The 22,518-nt window shown below is 34.4% G+C and overlaps 1 protein-coding gene across 1 annotated transcript in view; it reads left to right on the top strand.

Moving 5' to 3' along the window:
- The first annotated feature begins 3,509 nt into the window (after positions 1-3,509).
- The window catches only part of LOC131991973 (unconventional myosin-XVIIIb-like), a 66,202-nt gene continuing 47,193 nt past the window's right edge, over positions 3,510-22,518 (top strand). The window contains exons 1-13 of the mRNA XM_059357287.1: positions 3,510-3,569; positions 7,407-7,550; positions 9,693-10,073; positions 12,000-12,063; positions 14,118-14,230; positions 14,311-14,478; positions 15,993-16,203; positions 16,283-16,425; positions 17,326-17,426; positions 18,562-18,625; positions 20,078-20,222; positions 21,163-21,333; positions 21,478-21,568. Coding sequence (XP_059213270.1) covers positions 3,510-3,569; positions 7,407-7,550; positions 9,693-10,073; positions 12,000-12,063; positions 14,118-14,230; positions 14,311-14,478; positions 15,993-16,203; positions 16,283-16,425; positions 17,326-17,426; positions 18,562-18,625; positions 20,078-20,222; positions 21,163-21,333; positions 21,478-21,568 — 1,856 coding nt within the window. The remainder of the gene's footprint in view (positions 3,570-7,406; positions 7,551-9,692; positions 10,074-11,999; positions 12,064-14,117; positions 14,231-14,310; positions 14,479-15,992; positions 16,204-16,282; positions 16,426-17,325; positions 17,427-18,561; positions 18,626-20,077; positions 20,223-21,162; positions 21,334-21,477; positions 21,569-22,518) is intronic.

The raw sequence follows: 22,518 nt of genomic DNA, 5'->3' as shown, positions 1-22,518 counted from the left end.
GAGACTGATAATTTTGTTTTTAATTGGATAAACACAACAAATAGAATGTGTTAAAAATAGCTAAATAACACAGACCATTAAATTGATTTAAAATTAAGAAAAATACCCCCCCCCCCCCCAAAAAACAAAACAAAAAAAAACCAAATAAGATATAATTAAAATTACCGAGCAACACAAATAAAAAAAATGGATTAAAAAAGCTAAATAGCACAACAAAAAATGTCTTTGTGCAGAATAACACAGTTAGAATGACAGAAATCAGAAAAAAATCAATTCCTTTGATAATTTATTGTACAGAAATGGAAATAAAATTGTATCTATATATACAACACTTTCCCGAGTGACTACAAGTGTTATTAATATCGGGAAAAAATGTTTGCCCCACATTCTAAATATACAGATTCTTCGTCTCAGCAGAGTCAATCATGTCTTCACAGTGTCTCTGAGGAGCAGAATTTAATGTTTTTAACAGGATCTGGTTAGTGCAAACGCTTTATTTTAAATGACACATGGAGAATAAAGAGCTTCTGACACAAATATCAACATTTAACACAAGTTTTGGTCACTTTTTGAGTGATTTTAGAAGGCAGATCATACTCGTACGGCAGTAAATGTAGTGATTTTTTTGTAGATTTTATACGTGGATAGAGCATCTTTATAGCTATTGAAATGTCCTCAGAAGGCTGCTTTCCTAAAAACTAAATTAATTAAAGAGTATTTTATATTATTATATATCATATCAATCAATTCTAGAAATAAACACTCTGGGGAAAAAATAAATTTTTCAGTAAATAGCTGTTTTTTATAAGTTCTTAATTTACTTTTTTCCCTTCTTTTTCTTCTTATTATTATTTGTCTTATTTATTTTTTCTTTTAGATACAAAGGAAGCAGTGGGAAGATGTTTGTGATGTTTGTGTTCAATCGCTTTAAAGATATTTCTGTTTTCGTTCTGGAAAAGTAAAAAAATAGAATCATTTAAAAAATAAAATAAATACCTAAATACATGTACAGTATCAGCCAGTTGCTAACTGTTAAATAATAATAATAATAATAATTAATAAATAGATAAATAAACCTCAGTACTGTATGTTCAGTATCTGCCAGTTTCTGACCATTTAAGTAAATTATAATGAAATAGATAAGTTCAGAATCACCCAAGCATTGATTTCTACATTATATTTTCTGTAAAAAATAGTTTTAAAAACATAAATTCAGAGAGACACTGATCTGTTTATACGTTTATAAGCTGCAAAACAGTTTCTGTGTGATGACTGATGATGTTTGGTGATTTTCTTAAACTATTATTTATTTTTCTGGGGTTCAGAGTGAGACTGGTTCCTCTGAAACGAGACAAACAGTTAATAGAAGCTTTCAGGGATCAGATCAGTTTTCAGCTGGAGTTCACAGACAGAAAGAGAAAACATCGAATGAAACACGAGAAACAAACAAAGTGTGACGGAGAGAAGCTGTAATCTGATTACTGAAGAGTTTACAACAATCATAATAACCTTTATTTATATCTCACTTTATAAAACCAGAAAAACACTCATGAGAGACTTTAACTGTTTAAATAGCTGAATTAAAAGCTGATCTAGAGTTAAAAGTCTTTATTAGTCATAGATCATATAAAGACACTGAGGCGACGGGTTTAATGTTCAAATAGTCAGAAAACAGGAGACAAGAGGTCATGATTCATAGTTCTGTGAGTAATCTGATTACTCTGACTACTCTGGCTGCAGGATTTTGTAAAAGCAGGACTCATTTTTGTCGCAGCCCAACTGAGTGGAAACTAATCCATAAATATTTTTAACTTTAGCAAACTGAAATGAAGGAAAATATTAAATTCTAGTAAGATGTTTGCCTTTATGTTATATAAATCAGAATTTAAAACCACCTGTGGATTTCTTGTCCTCTTGTGCAAGTTTGGATGTGCTGATTAAACTTTTTTGGGGTCTTGTAAGTAGATTAAAAAAATAAATAATAATATATATATATATATATATATATATATATTTTATATATATATATATATATATATATATATATATATATATATATATATCTAAAGATTGATGTAAACGCTGTTGTAAGATCAGGGCTCCCTTGAAAAAGAGGTTCTTAATCTCAATGGGATATTCCCTGGTTAAATAAAGGTTAAATAAAAAAAATAAAAAAATAAAAAATCAATGTTCAGTATCAAAGGCAGCAGAAACTCTAAAATAATTTTGTTTGACAAATAAATCTTAACTCAACATCCACCTTTAACACGTCCCCTGTGGATTTTATTTTACTATAATAATTATTTGACTTCACTTATTGAGAATACTCATTGTTAGTGCTGCACAATTAATCAAAGCACAATATGGAAGAGTACAATATCCAAATAGTTTGAGGCACAATATTTGTTAAAGGCAAAATATGTCAAAATACTTTCTGAAGTAATACTTGTTTCGCTGCAGGGACGTCACAGCCGATAAAATGTTACAATAGACTGAAAAAAGTCTTCTTATGTTAAAGTCTTCTTTAACATAATTTTCAATAAAACAAATTTAATTCCCTCAAATATTGTGAATCCTGTTGCAATCACAATCAGTCAAAATAATCTAAATTATGTTTGTTTTCCCAAGTGGAGCAGCTCTGCTCCTCCTACAGATCTGTGAATTACAGTGTTTTACAGTCATTCCCGGCAACTTCTTCTCATTGTTCTGTTGTGCTCATGAGAATAAATAACTTTGAGTTGAAACAACATGAGACAAGTTCTAAAAGTTTCAAATTAAGATTGATGACTTGAAAACTTAACAAAGAAACTGTTTTCTGAAGGTTTGATCATTAAACAAAGAGACGATTTCTTAAAGGATAACAACGCTTCTGTGTGTGTGTGTGTGTGTGTGTGCGTGTATTTGTGCGTGTGTGCGTGTCAGAGCGTGGGTGTGTGTGTGTATGTGTTTGTATGTGTGTGTGTGTGTGTGTGTGTGTGTGTGTGTGTGTGTGAGTTTGTGTGTGTGTGTGTGTGTGTGTGTGTGTGTGTGTGTGTGTGTGTGTGCGCGCGTGTTTGTGTGTGTGCGTGGTTGTGTGTGTGAGTGTGTGCGTGTGTGTGAGTGTATGTGTGTGTGTGTGCGTGGTTGTGTGTGTGAGTGTGTGCGTGTGTGTGAGAGTGTGTGAGTGTGTGCGTGTGTGTGAGTGTATGTGTGTGTGTGTGCGTGGTTGTGTGTGTGTGTGTGTGTGTGTGTGTGGTTGTGTGTGTGTGTGTGTGTGTGTGTGTGGTTGTGTGTGTCCTGATGAGTTGTTTAATGCTTTTATTTTGACACTTTTGCAGCTGAAGCTTCACGTTTCTGTCACTTCCTTCACTTCTCTCTCTCTCTCCTCTGTCAGGTTGATTGTCTTTCCCTTCACAAACACACACACACACACACACACACATAAACACGCACACCGCCACTCTGACATCACACCTGGCTGTGACCCCGCCCCCTCCACCACCACCCCCTGACCTCACTTCCTGTTGAACATGGCGCTGTCTTCACGGTTAAAACTGTGGGAGCAGAAGGGAGGTGCAGCGCTGCATGCTGTGTGTGCGTGCGTGCATGTGTGTGTGTGTGTGTGTGAGTCATCCTGCATGTTGCCTGTTTGAGCTTGTTGCTGCATGTCGTCATGTTCAGTAATAACACTTTGATAATGTTTATTGGCGAGAAAACGATGACATGATACGTTTCATGATGCAGGCGGCTCGATCAATAACTTGTGTCATATTATGATATTGCAAACAAGACGATATAATACAATTTCTTAAACAGATTTTACAGACAACTGTCAAAGTATAAAAAACTAAATTTGTCTGCTTGAATCTTTGCATGAAAACTATTAATAAAAATCAATCCAGTTTATTAATTATTTGGTTTTGGTCAAATATTGAATATTTTTTTACTTTGGGCCCCAAAAAACAATTTAAATAAACCATGTGAGAAGTTTTGAGGTATTTATAGAATAATATTAAAGTTAAGATAGAGACAGAGCAGCTGTTTCTTTCCTAAAAATCTTTATTTAGTTTTTTTTTTTTTTAATTTGGGGTAATTATGGTGCACAACAACCTTCACTTCTTAGCTCCTTTAGTTTATTGTATTCTGTAGACACTTCAGGTAAAATATGAACATGTCAGAAAGTTTTAATAAAGGTGTTTCTTCCCTAAAAGTGTTTCAGTTTTACCTCAAACAATCACAATCTTCTTCTAAAATCAGACTCTGGATCAGCAGAGAGACTCAGGATTTGCGAGCTCGTGATAAAATATTGGAAAAATAATTTTCCGTAACCAGACCATGGGTAAAACCTGAAGTCTGCTATTTGCTAAATACATAAATGTAAATTAGATTAATTTTATTATATTCACAGGAAGTTTAAAACATGTTACTGTGTCCTTTATAAATTAATAAATCCCACTAAATTATGAGGGAAAATACTATAAAAATATCTATTTAAGTCAAAAAATGACCAGAAAAGACACTAAATTATCAAAACCCAGATATATTTTAATAAAGTTGTAGAACTGATCAGCAAAATCTTCATGACATGACAGATTGTTTTTAACAAGCCATTATGTTATTGATCTTAAATAGTAAAATGAGTGGAAGTGAATAGTGAGTTGTGTGTTTTATATTTATAATAATGAGTCATGTGAAGCAGCTGCTGACCTTCTGATGTCTGTCGGTTTATGAATGTCAGCAGGTGATCTCTGATGACTCATTATTACACACCAAAGCTTTATTAAATTTAATATTCATTCATTCATTAAAGCTGACGGAGAAAAGTTAAAGAGGACAAACTGACTCAGTCTGGAGGAGAAAAAATATTATTAATATCTGAGGTCACCTGATCACCAACATTACAAAATAAAAGTTTTAGTGTATTCCCTTTAGAGAGAAATTACATTTAAATACTATTAATTTAAAAGTTAATTCAAAATGTTCTTTAAAATATTTCTTTAGAATATTTCTGACTGAATGTGCAGAAATATGGGCACAGTTTAAGAAATATATTTTGATATTATTTATGTTAGAGTTAAACACCAAAAATAAAAATAAAAGATCATTTTAATATATTTTTTGAAACATTTACAACATTTAGTGTTGAGACAAAGTGTGGGACAAATATCTAAAAAAAATAAATAAAAATAAAAAAAACCCCACATGAATAAAATACTAATCTATCTGGTTCTGTTTATGTATTTTTTCCTTGTGCAACCAGCAGAGTAAATAAATATAGATTATATTATTAAAAGTGACCATCCTGCAGGAGGAAACATAAGATAAATATGTTTAATATAATCTTTATTAATCTTTAATGTGGCCTGCATGTGTGTAAACAGTAAAACCTACATGTAGGCCTGTCCCCATAGTCATTATATCGACTTATAATGATAATGATTGATAATTGTTGTTTACATAAGACGTCAACATTTTCTCCAGTCGCGCTGCTTCTGTCCCTCTACGGTCGCTCACCTGCTCTCTGTGGGAGGTGCGGCTCACACACACACACACACACACACACACACACACACACACACAGTGCGGACGCTAGCCAGCTAGCCAGAGTGTGTTACTCAAAGTCAAGTTTCCCGATGGCTGCACAACTCCAGAAAGTTTGGTGGAATAAATAGAATTGATGCCAAAGCCAGTGTGGTGTGGCACATCAGCTCAGCAGCAGCACAACAACTGCAGCCACCGTCGCTAACTGCACAGGAGCCGCCGCTGATTGTAAACAACCAGCATGCTAACTGTACACAAAGTGTCCACCGCTGATTGTAAATTAAACGGCGTCGCTAACTGTGCACAGAGTGTCCAGTGCTTGTTCTAAACAAACGGAGGTCGCTAAGTGAACACATGCTACACTGTACCGCTACAGAGCTAACTGTTAGCCTGTTAGCACCATAGACTGTATATAAATAATGGACGTAGTCACCGTGACGTCACCCGTTGGTTTGTGGCCCGTTGGAAGCATCGAGTTCAGCGTTACACTCGTCGCCATTTTGTTTCCGATACGGGGAGCAAACCATATCTGGACTGTGGAGGAGGAGAGGGATCTGATCACTGACTACAGCCTCTCTACACCTCAACCTGACTGAGAGAAGCTAATTCATGTTAGCATTAACTGAAGCATTAACTGGGATGTTAGTTTTGGCAAAAAACAAAAACAAAATGTATTTTACTTACCTCAGAAAAATGAGGCGCCTCTGTTAGTCCAACCAAATGCTGAACAAGACATTTTTACTGAAAAAAACGTTCAAATAAACGGTCATTAAGTGAAAATATAGTGAAAGGGTCAACGCTATGAGACCAAACCGCTAAACTCTTTCTTTATATATAATCTTTATGTATAATCTATATAACGTCTATAAAACTATATATATATATATATATATATATATATATATATATATATATATAACTTTATTGACACGTTGCCTTGGATACACATTGTTCTGCTTCTCTCCTGATGACGGCTCGCCTTGTTAGTGACCTGTCAATCAAAGGTAGCCACGCCCCAAATCATTTGATTCTTTATCTTCCATTTTCTTCTAAATGGGGCCATTATTTACACTATTAACATCAAAATTGTCTTGCATGCTACTTGCATGGTGTGTTCACTTGTGTGTAAAAAAAGGATGGGTTAAATGCAGAGGTTGAATTTCCCCATTGTGGGATTAATAAAGTAATCTTCTTCTTCTTGATTTCTGAGGTAATAAATCAAGTGAGAAGTTTTCTCATTTTGTATTGAAATTAATGGACAGAAATGTTTTTGCAGCCAAACTTAGCGCCGCCTGCTGGAATTGCACTTCCTGGTTTGCCTCCCTGCTCAGACCAGGAGGTTGCCGCCTGGTTAGCGCTGACTGTCCTGCCTCTTAAAGGAGCCACGCCACCTTTACAGTGGATGCATTATAACGCAGACTTTTTGTGCTATTTCAGTAATACTTAAAATGTTTGACAGGCAGTAGGAATTGAAAAAAAAAAATCAGAAACAGCTGTTTATATATTATTTATAATACATAATAATATAATATTTATCTCAGTGCAGTTTCTGTTAACAGAGCCTGAGAGTCTATTTTATTTGTTTTGTTAGTAGTAGTTTATTTATTTATGTTTTATTTATCTAGGCTGTTGTAATATTTATTTTCCACATTTCAATTTCAATGTTTAATATTCTTGAGATTTAAAAATTCATCGCGTTGGAAAAGGATGCAGTCCACAAAACAATTGTTTATGGTGATAGTTTCTGAGAAAATATATGGTCCTAAAAACTGTGTTATGGTGACAGGCCTAGCTGCATGCACAGCTTCACTTACTGGATAGAAACCTGAATGTGAGGCTGCAGCTGGAGGTGATGAGTGACTCTGTGATGGACGGATGTGTTACAGATAAAGGAGGAGAAGACTCCGGTGGCGGCTGCAGAGCCTCCTCCTCCTCTGTCCGCTCTGCCCGGAGGATTCCTCAAACAGCTGGTCAGAGAGACGGAGAAGGAGACCAAACACAAGGAGCCCGAGGCCAAGGACGAGAGACAGGTGACACAAATATACAGAGTTTAAAGGAAAAGGTCAATATTTAGAGAAGATCCATAAAGAGTATAAAGAGACGAAACAGTTCAGAACCCCTAAAACCAATTAACATATTGATGCTTTTTAGAGATTTCAGCAAAATAATTTTATTATAGTTGCATCTTTTAGAGCAGTGGTTTTCAAACTTTTTGTGTCCAAAGTTCAAGCCAAAATCTCAAGGCACACCTGTATTCATATCAGTGCAGTGAGGCTATTGCCTGATAACACATAACACACCTCTTTATTTTTCTCTTTTCTTTTTCACCAAAAAAGACACAAATTGACCAAAAAAAGACATAAAAATGACCCAAAAATAGGAACAAAAAATCCATAAAAATGAACAAAAATACACATAAAAATGACCAAATATACACATGAAATTTACCAAGAAAAAGTCACAAAATTGGCCCCAAAAATAACAAAAACATTTAAGATAGCCAAAAGTTTTGCTAAAAAAAATTAAAAATGACAAAAAGACCAAAAAAGACCCTCAGGAACCACTGCTTTAGAGTGTTTTAATTTATATGAGCCCGAGGCCAACGACGTGAGACAGGTGAGACACAGTTGTCAAATTCACTCTCTTCAAAGCCACCAGACTTTATTGAGAAAAACAATAATTTTACCTCACAGAACACAGGAGTTGTTGCTCTACTGCTGCATTGATCAGTAAGTTAGTTTGTGTTATTGTGTGACTTTGATGTTAATAAGAGTTGACATTCACTAAAGTCACAAAATAACACAAACAAACTAACAGATGGAGGCAGCAGCAGAGCTACAACCACTGTGTCCTTTGAGGTAAAATCACTATTTTTCTCAATGGAGTCTGGTTCCTCAACACTTTCTCAGATGGTGACGTTTGGTCCGACCCTAAGCGTTCGTGCAATAAAACCACTTGGCAGAGGTAAAAGGACAGAGTTACACAGTAAGTTATGTCTTCACGCGGGACATGACAGCTGTCTCCGCGGTTTGTTTGTTACATTCACGTCCTCGCCAAACGACTTCACACAAATCTGATTCAGCCTCTCTCAAGTTTTAGGGGCTTGGATTTGTGGTGACATTTCCCGCCAGAAAGTCTCTGGAGTGGATGCTTCAGATGAAAAGGAAACTTGGCGTTTTTAGGTGAAGGATTAAAGTCAGAAGTCTGAGAGCAGAGGAGCGTTTCTGGGGGGTGCGGAGAGACGGCGAGCTCAGCGTTTGTGTAATACCTCTCACTGCCAGAGGGGACGGACAAAACCTCCAAATTCCAGATTCAACAGAAAGCCTCTGGAGGTGAAAAAATAATCAGTTTGTAATGTTTTTGACCTGAAAATTTTCCTTACTGTACAGACATCAGTGTCACATCAACCTTCTCATCGCTATAGGAAGGTGACACAAAAAAGACACATAATTACCAAAAAAGTCACAAAAAGACCAAAGAAGACACAGAATTATCAAAAAAGGATGTAAAATTACAAAATGAAACAAAAAATTACAAAAAAAGTCACAAATTGACCAATAAGGACACAAAATGACCAAAAAAGTCACAAAAAGTCATAAATTTAACAAAAAAGTCACAAAATTATCAATGATTTTGGCAGCTTTAGTTCTCCGTAGTATCTAAAAAAAATCTCAAAATGACAAAAAAACACACAAAATGACCTGAAACGTCACAATTTGAACACATTGACCAAAAGACACAAAATGACCAGAAAACTCACAAAATGACCAATGAGGACACAAAATGACCAAAAAAGTCACATATTGACACACAAAGTCATAAATTGTCAATGATTTTGGCAGTTAGTTATCCATAGTATCTAAAAAGAAATCTCAAAATGACAAAATAAAAATACACAAAATGACCTAAAACGTCCGAAAAATTGAACAAATTGACCAAAAGACACACAAAATGTCCAAATATGGACACAAACTTGTGTAATTTTGCCCATAGGCTCATACGGGTCATTATGGGTTGTTTCAGCAGGTGAAGTGATGTCGGCTGTTCACAGGACAGACTCTCTAACCAGCAGCCACAGCGCCTCCATCTGCGACTGCCTGACAACATTAACCAAGTCTTATATGTATTATTTATATAGAGTGTTCTCACCAAACTTTTTTCTCCCCCAGCAGCCGAGCAAACTGAGCGATAACCTGGTGCAGCAGTTCCTGCTCCCGGATCAGACTCCTCCGATCCTGGAGGCCGAGATGTCTCTCCGGGCCGAACAGCTGATCAGCAGCAGCAAACAGTCAAACAGGCCCATCTTCTCCCCAGAACCAGAAACCAGAGCGGAGGTGAGGACGGAGCCGCCCAGGAAGCAGCCAGACACGAGGCCGGAGGTGAATAAGAAGCAGCAGGAGAAGGAGAAGGAGAAGGAGAGGATAAAGGAGGTGCAGCAGGCGGAGAGGAAGATGAAGAAGAAGAAGGAGGAGGAGGAGGAGAGGATGGAGGAGAGGCAGGAGCCGGAGGGACGGCAGGCAGACAACACGGTGACAGAACAACACAGGAGAGACGTGAGCATTCATTAGAGACTTTATCACTCATTAATTAAAAGGTTGTTAAGTGTTTAATTAGCATTAAGACACAGAGGAATATATTAAGTTGTATTTAGTGGCTTTAAAGCATCATTTATATTGTTCTAATAGCATATACGTTTTTTGAAAAACTGGAAAATTGCACCCAGAACGGCTCCAACCCAAAATGTGAAACTGTTCCTTTAATTTTTCCCCAACAAATAATCCATAATCCACCAAATCAGGTCATGAAAACAGAGTGAAATGCACTTTTGTATATGATACAGTTACAAAAATAATTAGATAAACCAGTAAACATGAAAAAATAGAAATACTGCAACAGAACAGAACAAAATTGGCAAAAAAAAAGGCACAAAATGACTTTAAAAAATGTCTCAAAGTCACAAAATAACCAAAAAAAGATGCAAAATTCCAAAAAAGAGATAAAATGACTGAAAAAGTAACAAATTGAACAAAAAAAGAAAAAGTCACAAATGACCAAAAGGACACAAAATGCAAAATTACTCTTTTAAAACGCTACAAAATGACCAAAAAAGAATACAAATACTGCAACACAACAGAACAAAAAAATTAAATAAAGTGGGGCGGCAACAATATAATCAAGTTAAATGATAAAGCAATAATTAAATAAGTAAATAGATAAATAAAAATGTCAAATAAATATATATAAAAATCAATGATTCGAATCATAAATTTGGCAGCTTTAGTCTTCCATAATTTACAGTTTTATTCTGTCTTCAATCAGAATCAATTAATTCAGTTTTTAATTTAGTTTTTGTAATTCCCTTCACTGATTTTCCTGCCATCATATTCACTCTGATGTTCTCTGTAGAGACTGGACCATCCAGCTGCAGCAGCAGGGAGTGTGAGGAGCTGATTGATGCTTTTTAGAGCATTTCTTTCAGCCAAATCATTTTATTATAGTTGCACGCCTTGGAGCAGTAGTTTTCAAACTTTTTGTGCCCAAAGCGCAAGCCAAAATCTCAAGGCACACCTGCATTCATATCGGTGCAAAATAGACTCTATAACATGTGTTATCGCTCTATATTCTTCTTTATTCTTCTTCTTTTTTTTTTTTACCAAAAAGACACAAAATGACCAAAAATAGACACAAAATGTCTTTTTTTTAAAAAGACACAAAATTACAAAAAAAGACACAAAATGACCAAAAATAGACACAAAATTATCATTAAAAAAAAATTGTAACTCATGCAAAAAATGTATCTCATGCAATATACTACACAAATACTCAAGTATCTCATATCAAATGATTATGGTCATTACACTAAGCAACATGAATGTCATCCCTGAATTACATAGTAATGCAACATAAGAAGTGAATAAAGCTAAATCTCCGCTTAGCATGCTAATCACAAATAACAGAATTTGCACATTACATGCAGACCACTACAACGTCTGCAACTCCATAAAACACTTACTTTTCATAAGGTACCACACCATCCAGCACATACACATTGAACATTGATATTTGGTGGAAACTATTTGAATATTATTGAAAAATCGAACCTTGTAGCCACTTTAAAACTCTGAAAGATATGTAGGCTAAATAGAGTGTAGGCCTATCACACAATGTTAGCTCCCCTAACAGGCGTTTGATCAGAAGCAGTGCAATGCTGCAACACGTCCTACGTAAATAATGATGCTATTTTGAAAAATGAATTAAAAAATCTTCAAAATCGAGGATGCACACCTTCGTGTCATGCACAAGACACATACAAAATCTTAGGTCAGTCTGACTAATGGTCAGGGAGATATGCCCTGGACACACACACTCACGCACACACACACACACACACACACACACACAAACACAGATGCTTCTTGCTTTTATAGATAGATTTCACAGGTTTTTGCTGCTCTCTTGTTTCCGTGTTTGTCCTCCAGGTGAGAGATGTTTGGTATGAAGCAGGAACGGTTTGGTACGTTCACAAAGACGGTTTTACACGAGGTGAGTCCCACACACACACACACACACACACACACACACACACACACACACACACACACACACACACACACACAGTGGAGACATAAACTACACATAAGACAAAACAAATAAACCACCCTGATGTTTATTCAAAGCTTCACAATCAAAGGTAATAAAACATTTAACAGACATTCATAACATATCATAATAAGGACAATAAAGAGGAAAATGGGATTTATTCACTTTTATTATTTTTTTTTTTTTTACATAATTCTGACAATCTGTTGTCCTCCCGGATGTTTTTCCATCCGCAAACTTTAAGGAGCAGAAGAAGAAATCCTGTTCTGAGACCTGTGACTCTTTACCATCGGATTTTGTGCTGTTTTATTTGAATGTCTGTTTGTAGTTTTTACAGGATGTAGGAGTATCTGGTTACAGATACAAATGGCCTCACACGGGGCACCAAAATGTATGGATTTTAGGAAAATAAATGATATCGTGGCGTGAGGCATCCTTTAACTGTAAGAGATAAAATCCCAACATTAATAGTGTCCCCTGCAAGGTATCATTTATTTATAAAAGAGGCATTCCAAAATCCCTACAAGGACATCTTGAGACTATTTTTTTGTAAATCTATCAAAATATCTTTCCTGTAATTCTGTTTCTCCTGCCTGATATATTTTTACCATATGAATATTATAGATAATCTTCCTGGAACGCAGCGTGAGTCTGCAGCCTGCAGAGAATCTTTTGATTTCCTCCAAAGAAAAAAACCTTCTGATTGATTTTCTGACAACAGAAACAGAAGCTTTTCCTCTGAAACATTCATGTGTCTCTGTCTGTCTCATGAGGACATGGTGTGTGAGGATTAGAGGATCTCTGCAGTAATCTGCTGAATTATCTTCATATCATGTCACATATTACAGTCAATATGTTTGTCCGTCTGCTTGTCCTCACACCACTGCAATAATCCCATTACGTCCTCATGTGGACACACAGACCCCTGACCTCTGACCCTTGACTCTAAACTGTAACAGGCAGCATCAGAGGATTATGACAGAAAAGCTGCGAGCTGCATGCAAACACAGAAACACCAATATAAACACGTTATGATACTTTACACAGAGGGAAATATTGTAACTTTTACTGTGCTACACTGTAATAAATTATTTTGTAGTCATTTCATTTTACTCAATATATTTGATAAAATGTATAAAATATGAATGTGTCCTTGATTTTGAGGCAGTTGTTTAAGTAACTTTAACATAAAAATGTTTGAGATAGAATCTACTTATTTTGATCACAGATCAAACCAAAGGAGTTTTAATGCATTTGAACTTTTATAATATAATTATTATGCAGTTCAGGCAATTTTAGAAGAAAAAAAACTCAGAATATACGAAATAAAAGTCTTACATTTCTGAGAAAACATGTGAATATTCTCTGAGATTAGAAAAATAATTTACAAGAAAAAATATCACAAATTTACATAATTAAAGTCAGAAATTTATGAGCAAAAACATGATATTCTCTGGGATTAAATTAGCAAATTTACAAGAAAGAAACGGGGGAACAAACTGAAATTCATTGAAACAAAAACTTGAATATTCTCTGAAATTAAATGACAAAATTAAAGGAAAAAATTCAGAATTCATAAGATTAAAGTCATACATTTCTCAATTAAAAAAGAAACAAGAGTAACCCAAGAAAAAAAGTCACACATTTACAAGAAAAAAAAGAAATATTCTCTGTGATTAAAACATCATAACTTTGAGAGAAAAACTCACAAATTTACAAGGAAAGAATTTAGAAATAGTGTTAGGAATTGTTATATTCTGGCAAATTTACAAGAAAAAATTATATTCTTTGAGATTATAAACTCATACATTTCAGGAAAAAAGTCTTTATTTATACATTTACAGAAAAAAAAAGTTTTTTCTGTTCACATTTTACTGATGTAACGTCTGACTTCAGTAGGAGTTTTAATGCAGGACTCGCACTTATAAAGAAGTGTTTCTGACCAGTGATGAGGTATGAATACTGCTCTCTGATTGGTCGGTGTGATCTGGTTTCAGCCACTCAGATGAAGCCTGATGAGGGAACACCTGAACTCCCAGAAGGCCGAGCGAGAGTTCGACTGCAGACGGACGGCTCGCTGCACGACGTCACAGAGTTCGAGATGGAGAAGGTAGCTCCGTTTACTCTTTATGAGTATATTTATCTGTGTTTTTAACCCTTTAAATGACCGCCAGCACGTCTCCTCCTCAGTGTAACCCGCCGGACCTGGACCTGTGTGAGGACCTGAGCGACCTGCAGAGCGTCAACGAGTGCGGCGTCCTGCACACGCTGACCAGCAGAGCCAGAGCCAGTCTACCCCTCACACACGCAGGACCCAACCTGGTCAACCTCTGGCCCCCCATACACACACACAGCAAGGTCACACACACACACACACACACACACACACACACACACACCTTAGACTTTCTACACTTGTGGAGTCCCATCTAATACCCTTACAGTGCAGGAATGTCCTCGCAATTATAGTATTAAAAAAACAACATTCAAGTAATTTTAAAAAGAAAATGTATTGTTAAAAACTATTTAATTATAATAATAAGAGTAAGTAATAATAACAAAAAGAGTAAAATAAAATAAAATAAAATAATAATAACAATAATAAAAAAAAATAATAATAGTAAATGTTACCGATGGCCAAAATAGATTGAATAAAAAATAAAATTCATTTTTTTTAAAGAAGAACAAAACAATTAAAAAAGTAAATTAAAAAAAGAACAAATTGAGATGCAATCACAAATAATTAAAAAAAAAAGAAAATGTTGACAAAAAACAAAAAAGGATTAAATTTACACACAGCAAGATCTCACACACACACACACACACACACACACAAACACACACACACACACACAGCAAGATCACTTTAATGTTGCTGCTGGTCAATGTGGAGCTCATTTTAATTAATAAAATTAATTAAAATTAATATAAGGGAATCAATACAAAATTAATAAAGATGAGAATAAAAACGGAATTTTCAATCTATGTCACATTTTTTTGATTTAAAAAAAAATATTTAATCGAATATTTTTTTTTTTTTTTTTAGTTGTTTATGTTTTGGCAATTTCTCTCCATACTACCTAAAAAGAAGAACTCATTATGCACAATGAGCGGTTTAATAAAAAAACAATAAAGATGAGAATAAAAACAGAATTTTCAATCCATGTCACATTTTTGGGATTTTAAAAAAAATATTTAATTGAATATTTTTTTTTTTTGTAGTTGTTTATATTTTGGCAATTTTTCTCCATACTACCTAAAAAGAAGAACTCATTATGCACAATGACCGGTTTTAGAATAATATTTATAAAACTAGCTGATCATTCATTCACTGTCTTCAAACATTTATCATAAAAAAAGTGAAAATTTGCAAAATATTCTCTATTTTCCAAGTAAAGTTTCCTATAAGTTATCATCATATGTTCAAAATCAATATCAGAGTTTGAGTCCTGTGTGAAATCAAAAGGTTCGTCGAGATTAATGTCGTAAATTTATCAGACAAAAACTCTGTCTGTCAATCCATCAAATTTACAAGAAAAAACTCCTATGAAAAATAAACATATGATTTTAAAATATTCTGATATTCTCTCTGATTTAAGTGTCAAGATTACAAGAAAAAACTCAGAATTTACAGTTTTTAAATTGTTAATTTTTAAGAAAAAATACTCTGAGATTACAGTGACAATTTTACAAGAAAAAACTCAGAAATCACAAGATTAAAGTCATACATTTATGAGAAAAAAAATCTCTCTTATATTCTCTGAAATTCAAAATTTAATCTACAAGAAAAAAACTCAGACAAAGAGTTGATTATGAATGGGACCAGATGAAACTAGTGAATGTTATATTTTAATAAAAGTGTTTATTTCCAGACTCCAAAGTCTCGGCGCGGGGAGTCGTTGTGGGACGCTCCTCCCGCTCTGGCTGCTCTGGTCAAACGTGTGTATGTGTCCATGGTGGGGACACGCAGGGACCACAGCGTGTGCGCTCTGGGACGCAGCGGGACGGGGAAGACCACGGCGTGCCAGGCCTTCACTCACGCCCTCCTGAGACAGGCCGGGACCACCGGGGACCGCATCAGCGGTGAGTCCTGCAGCCGCTGCAGGGACGGGAAGGTGTGTGTCCTCTCTCTGTCTCTGACCCGTCTCCTGTCTGTCCACAGTGGAGCGAGTCCACGCCATGTACACCGTCCTCAGGTCCTTCGGCTGCGTGAGCTCGCAGCACAGTGACGCCTCGTCCAGGTTCGCCACTGTCTTCTCTCTGGACTTTAACCACGCGGGACAGGCGGCGGCGGGACACCTGCAGGTACACACACACACACACACACACACACATTCTTGTACTTCTATCTTTGTGAGGGACCTCATTATAATAGTGAATTCCCTTTGGATTTTTTTAGGGGGGGATTTTTCATCAGTTTTAGTTTTAATTTTGTTGTGAATTTTTGTTTTCAAATCCAGTTAGTTTTAATGAGTTTTTAGAGTGAGTTTGCTAGTTTTAGTTTAGTATTTATTTTTTTTGAAATGCTTTAGTTTTAGTTTGGTTTGTATTAGTTTTAGTGTTTTATTGTTTTTGTAATGGGGTATTTGTTGGGTGGGAGATTAAAAGAGGTCACAGTAAATTTTGCCTTTATTTCCTTTGTCTGACCCATCTTCATTATGTATGAAAATAACTGAAAAAGACGAAAACTAAGGACATTTTCACTATAATTTTAGTTAGTTTTGTAGCCACACTATACAGTTTAAATTAATTATCTTTTTTTTTTTAAACTCTCGTTTTTATTTTTTATTTCAGTTAACGAAAATGTTTTTTCAATTCTAGTTTTTGTTAATTCATTTCGTTTTCGTTAACTACAATAACCTTGTTCCTGAGCCCCTTACCATAACTCTTAACCTAACCTTCACCATCACAACTAAATGCCAAACCCTAACCCTAATACATGGTTACCTTTACATAAACCTAATTGTAACCTTTAACCCTTAAACAAAGTCTGAAATCTCAAAAAAGCCTTTAATGAAGTGAGGACCGGCCGAAATGTCCTCACTTTGCAAAAATGTCCTCACTCTGTTGGTTAAAAACGTGTTCTGGTCCTCACTATGGAGGAAGTACAAGATCACACACACACACACACACACACATTAAAGACATTAAAGCCATTAGAGACAGACAGAGACACTGACGTCCTTTCCTGTCCCTCTGCTGCAGACGATGATGTTGGACAAATGGAAAGTGTGTCAGAAGACTCCGGGGGAGAGTAACTTCCTGGTGTTCTCTCAGATGCTGGCAGGACTCAGCACAGAGATGAGGTAACTACTGATTGAGCTTATTCATATAAAATATTAAAAACAATAACAGGCCTTTAAAGATTAACACCATTAAACTGTGAAGATTGATTTTTAAAATTTGTTAATGAAAGCTAGCTGGGATACATTTAATCCCCCATTTTATGGGTAAGCTTCTATCATAATAAATAAATGACTCAATAAATAGATAAATAAGTAAATGACTCAGTAGATAGATATACAAATAAATGACTGAATGAATTAATGACTCAATAAATATATAAAAATATAAAGTACTCAATAAATAAACAAATAGATCAATGACTCAATAAATAAATAAATAAAAATATAAAATACTCAAAAATAAAATTAAATAAATAAACAAATAGTTAAATGACTCAATAAATAAATGACTTAATAAAAAAATAAATGACTCAATAAATAGATATATAAGTAAATGACTCAATAAATAAATCCAAATATAAAATACTTAAAAATAAAATGAAATAAAGAAAGAAATAGATAAATGACTCAATAAATAAAAAGTAATTGCTCAATAAATAGATAAATAAGTAAATGACTCATAAATAAATAAAAATATAAAATACTCGAAAAATAAAATGAAATAAATTCACAAATAGATAAGTGAATCAAGAATAAATAAATGACCCAATAAATAGATTTAAAAAAAAATCAAATACTCAATAAATAGAATAAATAAATAAATTGCTAAATAAATTAATAAATGGCTCAATAGATAAATGATTAAATTAATGACTCAACAAGTAAAATAAATAAACGACTCAATAAATTGATTAAATGCAAAAATAAATGACTCAGTGTATAAATAAACCAATCAACAAATGACTCAATAAATAAAGTCATAAATTATTCAATATTTAATTGAATAATGTCACATATAATTAGATTTTACTCCACAATGTGTACATTTTACTGCAGGACCTTTACTTGTAGTGAAGCTTTTTTACATCGTTGTATTAATACTTTCACTTTGTTGATTTATCTGAAGACTTCTTTATAGTCTCAGTCATAAAGATGTTACTGATGTATGTCTATTTTTGGTGTTTTTATGATATTTATCAACTCGTCCAGTCCTCTCAGGGTTCTAATTATTCTCTCTCTAATATTTCTTCATCAGGACGGAGCTGCAGCTGCACCAGCTGCCTGACAACAACTCGTTTGGGATTGTTCATCCAACAAAGGTAAAGTATAAAAATAACGAGAGTTCAGTTTCAGTTTCTCTAATATTGTAGTTCAATATTAGAGAAAAAAAAATTATATGATCAAGATCGTACAGTTGTTGTTTCTGAGCAAAGTTTAATATTGGATTTCACTGTTATTTTTTCATCTACTATGGCTTGGAGAAATAAAATGTACCTGAGTTATTTCAGTGTTGTTTAAGAGTATTTTGGCTTTTTTTTGTATCTTTCTACAATACATAATATTTTTTATTTTCTGGTTGAACAGAAAGGCTTCCAGCCTCCTCAAAGCAGTAAATAAAAGTTATTGATCGATCTACAGTCTTATAAACTGAGCAACCAGCCACCTCTCTGTCTCTCTTTTCTAGTTTTTTACATTGAGAGATTTAATCATCTAAAATAAACAGTATGCCCCAATACAAAGACATTATTTCACTTATTTAGGACTCAAAACCCAAAGTGTAGAACTTTCTTCTTATATTCTGATCCCACCTCTGCTGAAAGGACATGGGAGATTAAATGATAAATTTACAAAAAGAAAACTCACAAATGACTGATATTAAAGTAGAAAATGAATGAGAAAAAAACTTGGATATTCTCTAAGATTAAATTAGCAAATTTACAAGAAAAAAACCCCAGAATATACCAGATTTAAGATGTAAATTAATGATATATGAAAAATTTGATTTTCTCTAAGATTCAAGCTGCAAATTTACTCAAAAAAAGTTCACAAATTTACGAAATTTAAGTCATAAATTTATGAGAAAAAACTTGAATAATAGTAAACAAGGGCCTAAATAAAAGATAGTTAAATACAAGAACAAAACTAAATTTGTAAAAAAAACAACAACTGAAAAAGTAAATGTTGAAAAAACAAACAAATTGAGATGCAATTAGAAATAAAAAAAATTAAAGTAAATGTTAATAAGAAGAAAGGAGGATTAAATGAAAAAAGAAAATCAATTAATGTTAAAACAAACAAAATAAGATTAAATAAAAAAATAAAATTAAAATAAAAGTGTTGAAAACTAAAAAGAAGAGAAGATTAAAGATAAAATATATTTTAAAAAATGTAAGAAAGTGTAAAAAGGACTCATACTTAGAAATAAAGAAGTGTTTCTGACTAGTGATGGAGTTTGATGACTGTCCTCTGATTGTTTTCTGACTCTGCTCTTCACTGCATTAAATTCATCAGCATGAATAAATCAGCATGAATAGCGAGCAGGCGAGACGTTCAGAAACATTCCTGTGTTTACGATGTGAAGCGTTGTGGGAATAGAAATAGAATAAAATGATCATAAAGAGGTTTGTGAGGAGGTGAAACGAAGCGCTGAAGAGACTCTGATGGCAGATGAGATGTGACTCAGCTGTTCAGACAGACATCCCTGCTCACGGCCCGTCTGTGTGTCTGTGTGTGTGTGTGTGTGTGTGTGTGTGTGTGTGTGTGTGTGTTAGGTGGAGGAGAAGCAGCGAGCGTCCGTCGCCTTCACCAAGCTGCTGACTGCCATGGAAACGCTGAGCTTCTCCGGCAGCGAGCAGAAGGCGATCTGGCACGTTCTGGCTGGTATTTACCATCTGGGAGCTGCCGGGGCCTGTAAAGGTAACATGGATCCATCACACACACACACACACACACACCTTAGACTTTCTACACTTGTGGAGACAATCATTAACATATCACAGTCCCATCTAATACCCTTACAGTGCAGGAATGTCCTCGCTGTGAGGGAACGACAACAATAAAAGACAAATACTTTGAGTTCATTTGGATGCTCTTACTCATTCAAAAATGACAATAACAGAAAATACAATTATAGTATTAAAAAAGCAAAATACAAGTAATTTTAAAAAGAAAATGTATTGTAAAAACAATTTAATTATAATAATAAGAGTGTAAATAAGTGTTTAAAAAAATGTCAAAAAGAGAGTAAAATAACAAATAAAATAATAATAATAATAATAACAATAATAATAATAATAATAATAATAATAGTAAATACTAGCAATGGCCAAAATAGATTAAATAAAAAATAAAATTCATTTTTTTAAAGAAGAACAAAACAATTAAAAAAGTAAATTGAAAAAAGAACAAATTGAGATGCAATCACAAATAATTAAAAAATAAAAGTAAATGTTGACAAAAAACAAAGAAGGATTAAATTACTTTTTTAATGGTTAATGTTAAAACAAATAAAATAACATAAAAAAAAAAAAAGTCCTGAAAACCAAAACATAAAACAAACGTAAAAAATAAAATAAAATAATATATACATATATATATATATCATATTGGATTCTTGTGCATCTTCTTCTTCTTCTCTCCCACAATATCATCTGATGACCCCTCAGATTTATCTCGTGACCCTTTGAAACGCCTGACCCCTCAGGTTGGGAACCACTGGACTAAACTGTCTAACTGTATATAAAGTATTCAAACTGACTCCACCTTTTTTTTTGTAAAAGAGTATTCCTACTTTGCGGCGTCTGTATTTTTTCTAACTCTTCTACTAACCTCCACTTCGTCTCCTCCTTACTGACAGTTGCCAGGAGACAGTTTGTGAACTTTGAGAGCGCCCAGGTGGCGAGCAGCGTCCTCGGCTGCGAGGGAGAAGATCTGCACACGGCCGTGTTCAAACATCACCTGAGACAGCTGCTGCAGAGAGCCACCGGGGGCAGCAGAGAGAGGAGCACGGCTGCAGAGGCAGAGGAGGGTCAGACACACACACACACACACACACACACACACACACACACACACACACACACACAGCTCCTTTTTATTCAGTTAATCCATAGAAATAGGTCTAGACTGTACGCCCCTCACCTTCTGAAAGCAGGTGTGTTGTTCTGTGCAGGTCCCAGACTGACTGCAGCTCAGTGTGTGGATGGGATGGCTGCTGGTCTCTATGAGGAACTCTTCACTGCCATCGTCTCACTCATCAACAGGTAGAAATGCATCTCAAACTGAGGCAGAAAACCTTTTATTCCACACTAAAAGCTTAATATCTCTATTATTTTTCATCCTGTTCTGGTCTGGAAACTAATAAAACTGTCAACATTTAGCCAGAAAGTGTGCTTCATCAGAGTCAACTTTTCAAAATCATTATATTTTCCAAACAAATGTACCTTTAGTTGTACCAGGCATTAAAAGGAACAAGAAATTGAAGAAAACAATAGTCTGATATTTTTTTCCATGACTGTATTTGTTGATGCATTAATTGCTTTAATGTTGCCGCTGATAAAGTTGGAGATCATTTAATGTATTTCAAATATATTTGATATGTTACTTTACAGCTCGTGAATTTCCCCCTAGGTACAAAAAAGACCAATTGACATGATATAATTATATATTGATTATTTATCAATAGAAATACTCAGGTAAAGTACAAGTATCTCAAATATATCACTTAAGTACAGCACTGTAGAGTAATACAATTACTTGGTCAGAAGTAAGTGTTTGAATGCAGATTTTTTTTGTATTTCAACACTGCTTTTACTTAAGTAACAGTCCAGAAGTATTCCTCAAAATATAATTATTTTTGATTTTTTTGTTTTGTTAGTCTGAATCTGCAAAGTAACTGAAGCTGTCAGATAAATGTAGTGGAGTACAAAGAACCTCTGTGATGTAGAAGTTAAAAGTAGCAGATAGAAATACTCAAGTAAAGTACAAGTATCTCAGATTTGTACTTAAGTACAGTACTTGAAACAACTTACCTGATGGGTTGCTCAATATTCTGAAATCCTGCATAATTCATACTTTTTGGTACTTAACCTCTATTTTCCTGCTGATTCTTTTGTACTTTTACTTAACTAAGACTTTGAATGCAGGAACTTGTTCTTGTAACAAGTATTTCTTGTGACTTCTTCTGCTGCTTATTTTCTTGGTCTCATGCTAG

The sequence above is a fragment of the Centropristis striata genome, chromosome 19 (assembly GCF_030273125.1).
Source record: "Centropristis striata isolate RG_2023a ecotype Rhode Island chromosome 19, C.striata_1.0, whole genome shotgun sequence".
Classification (NCBI taxonomy): domain Eukaryota; kingdom Metazoa; phylum Chordata; class Actinopteri; order Perciformes; family Serranidae; genus Centropristis; species Centropristis striata.
Note: the sequence above shows the minus strand (reverse complement) of the source record. Positions and strands in the feature narration are given on the sequence as shown.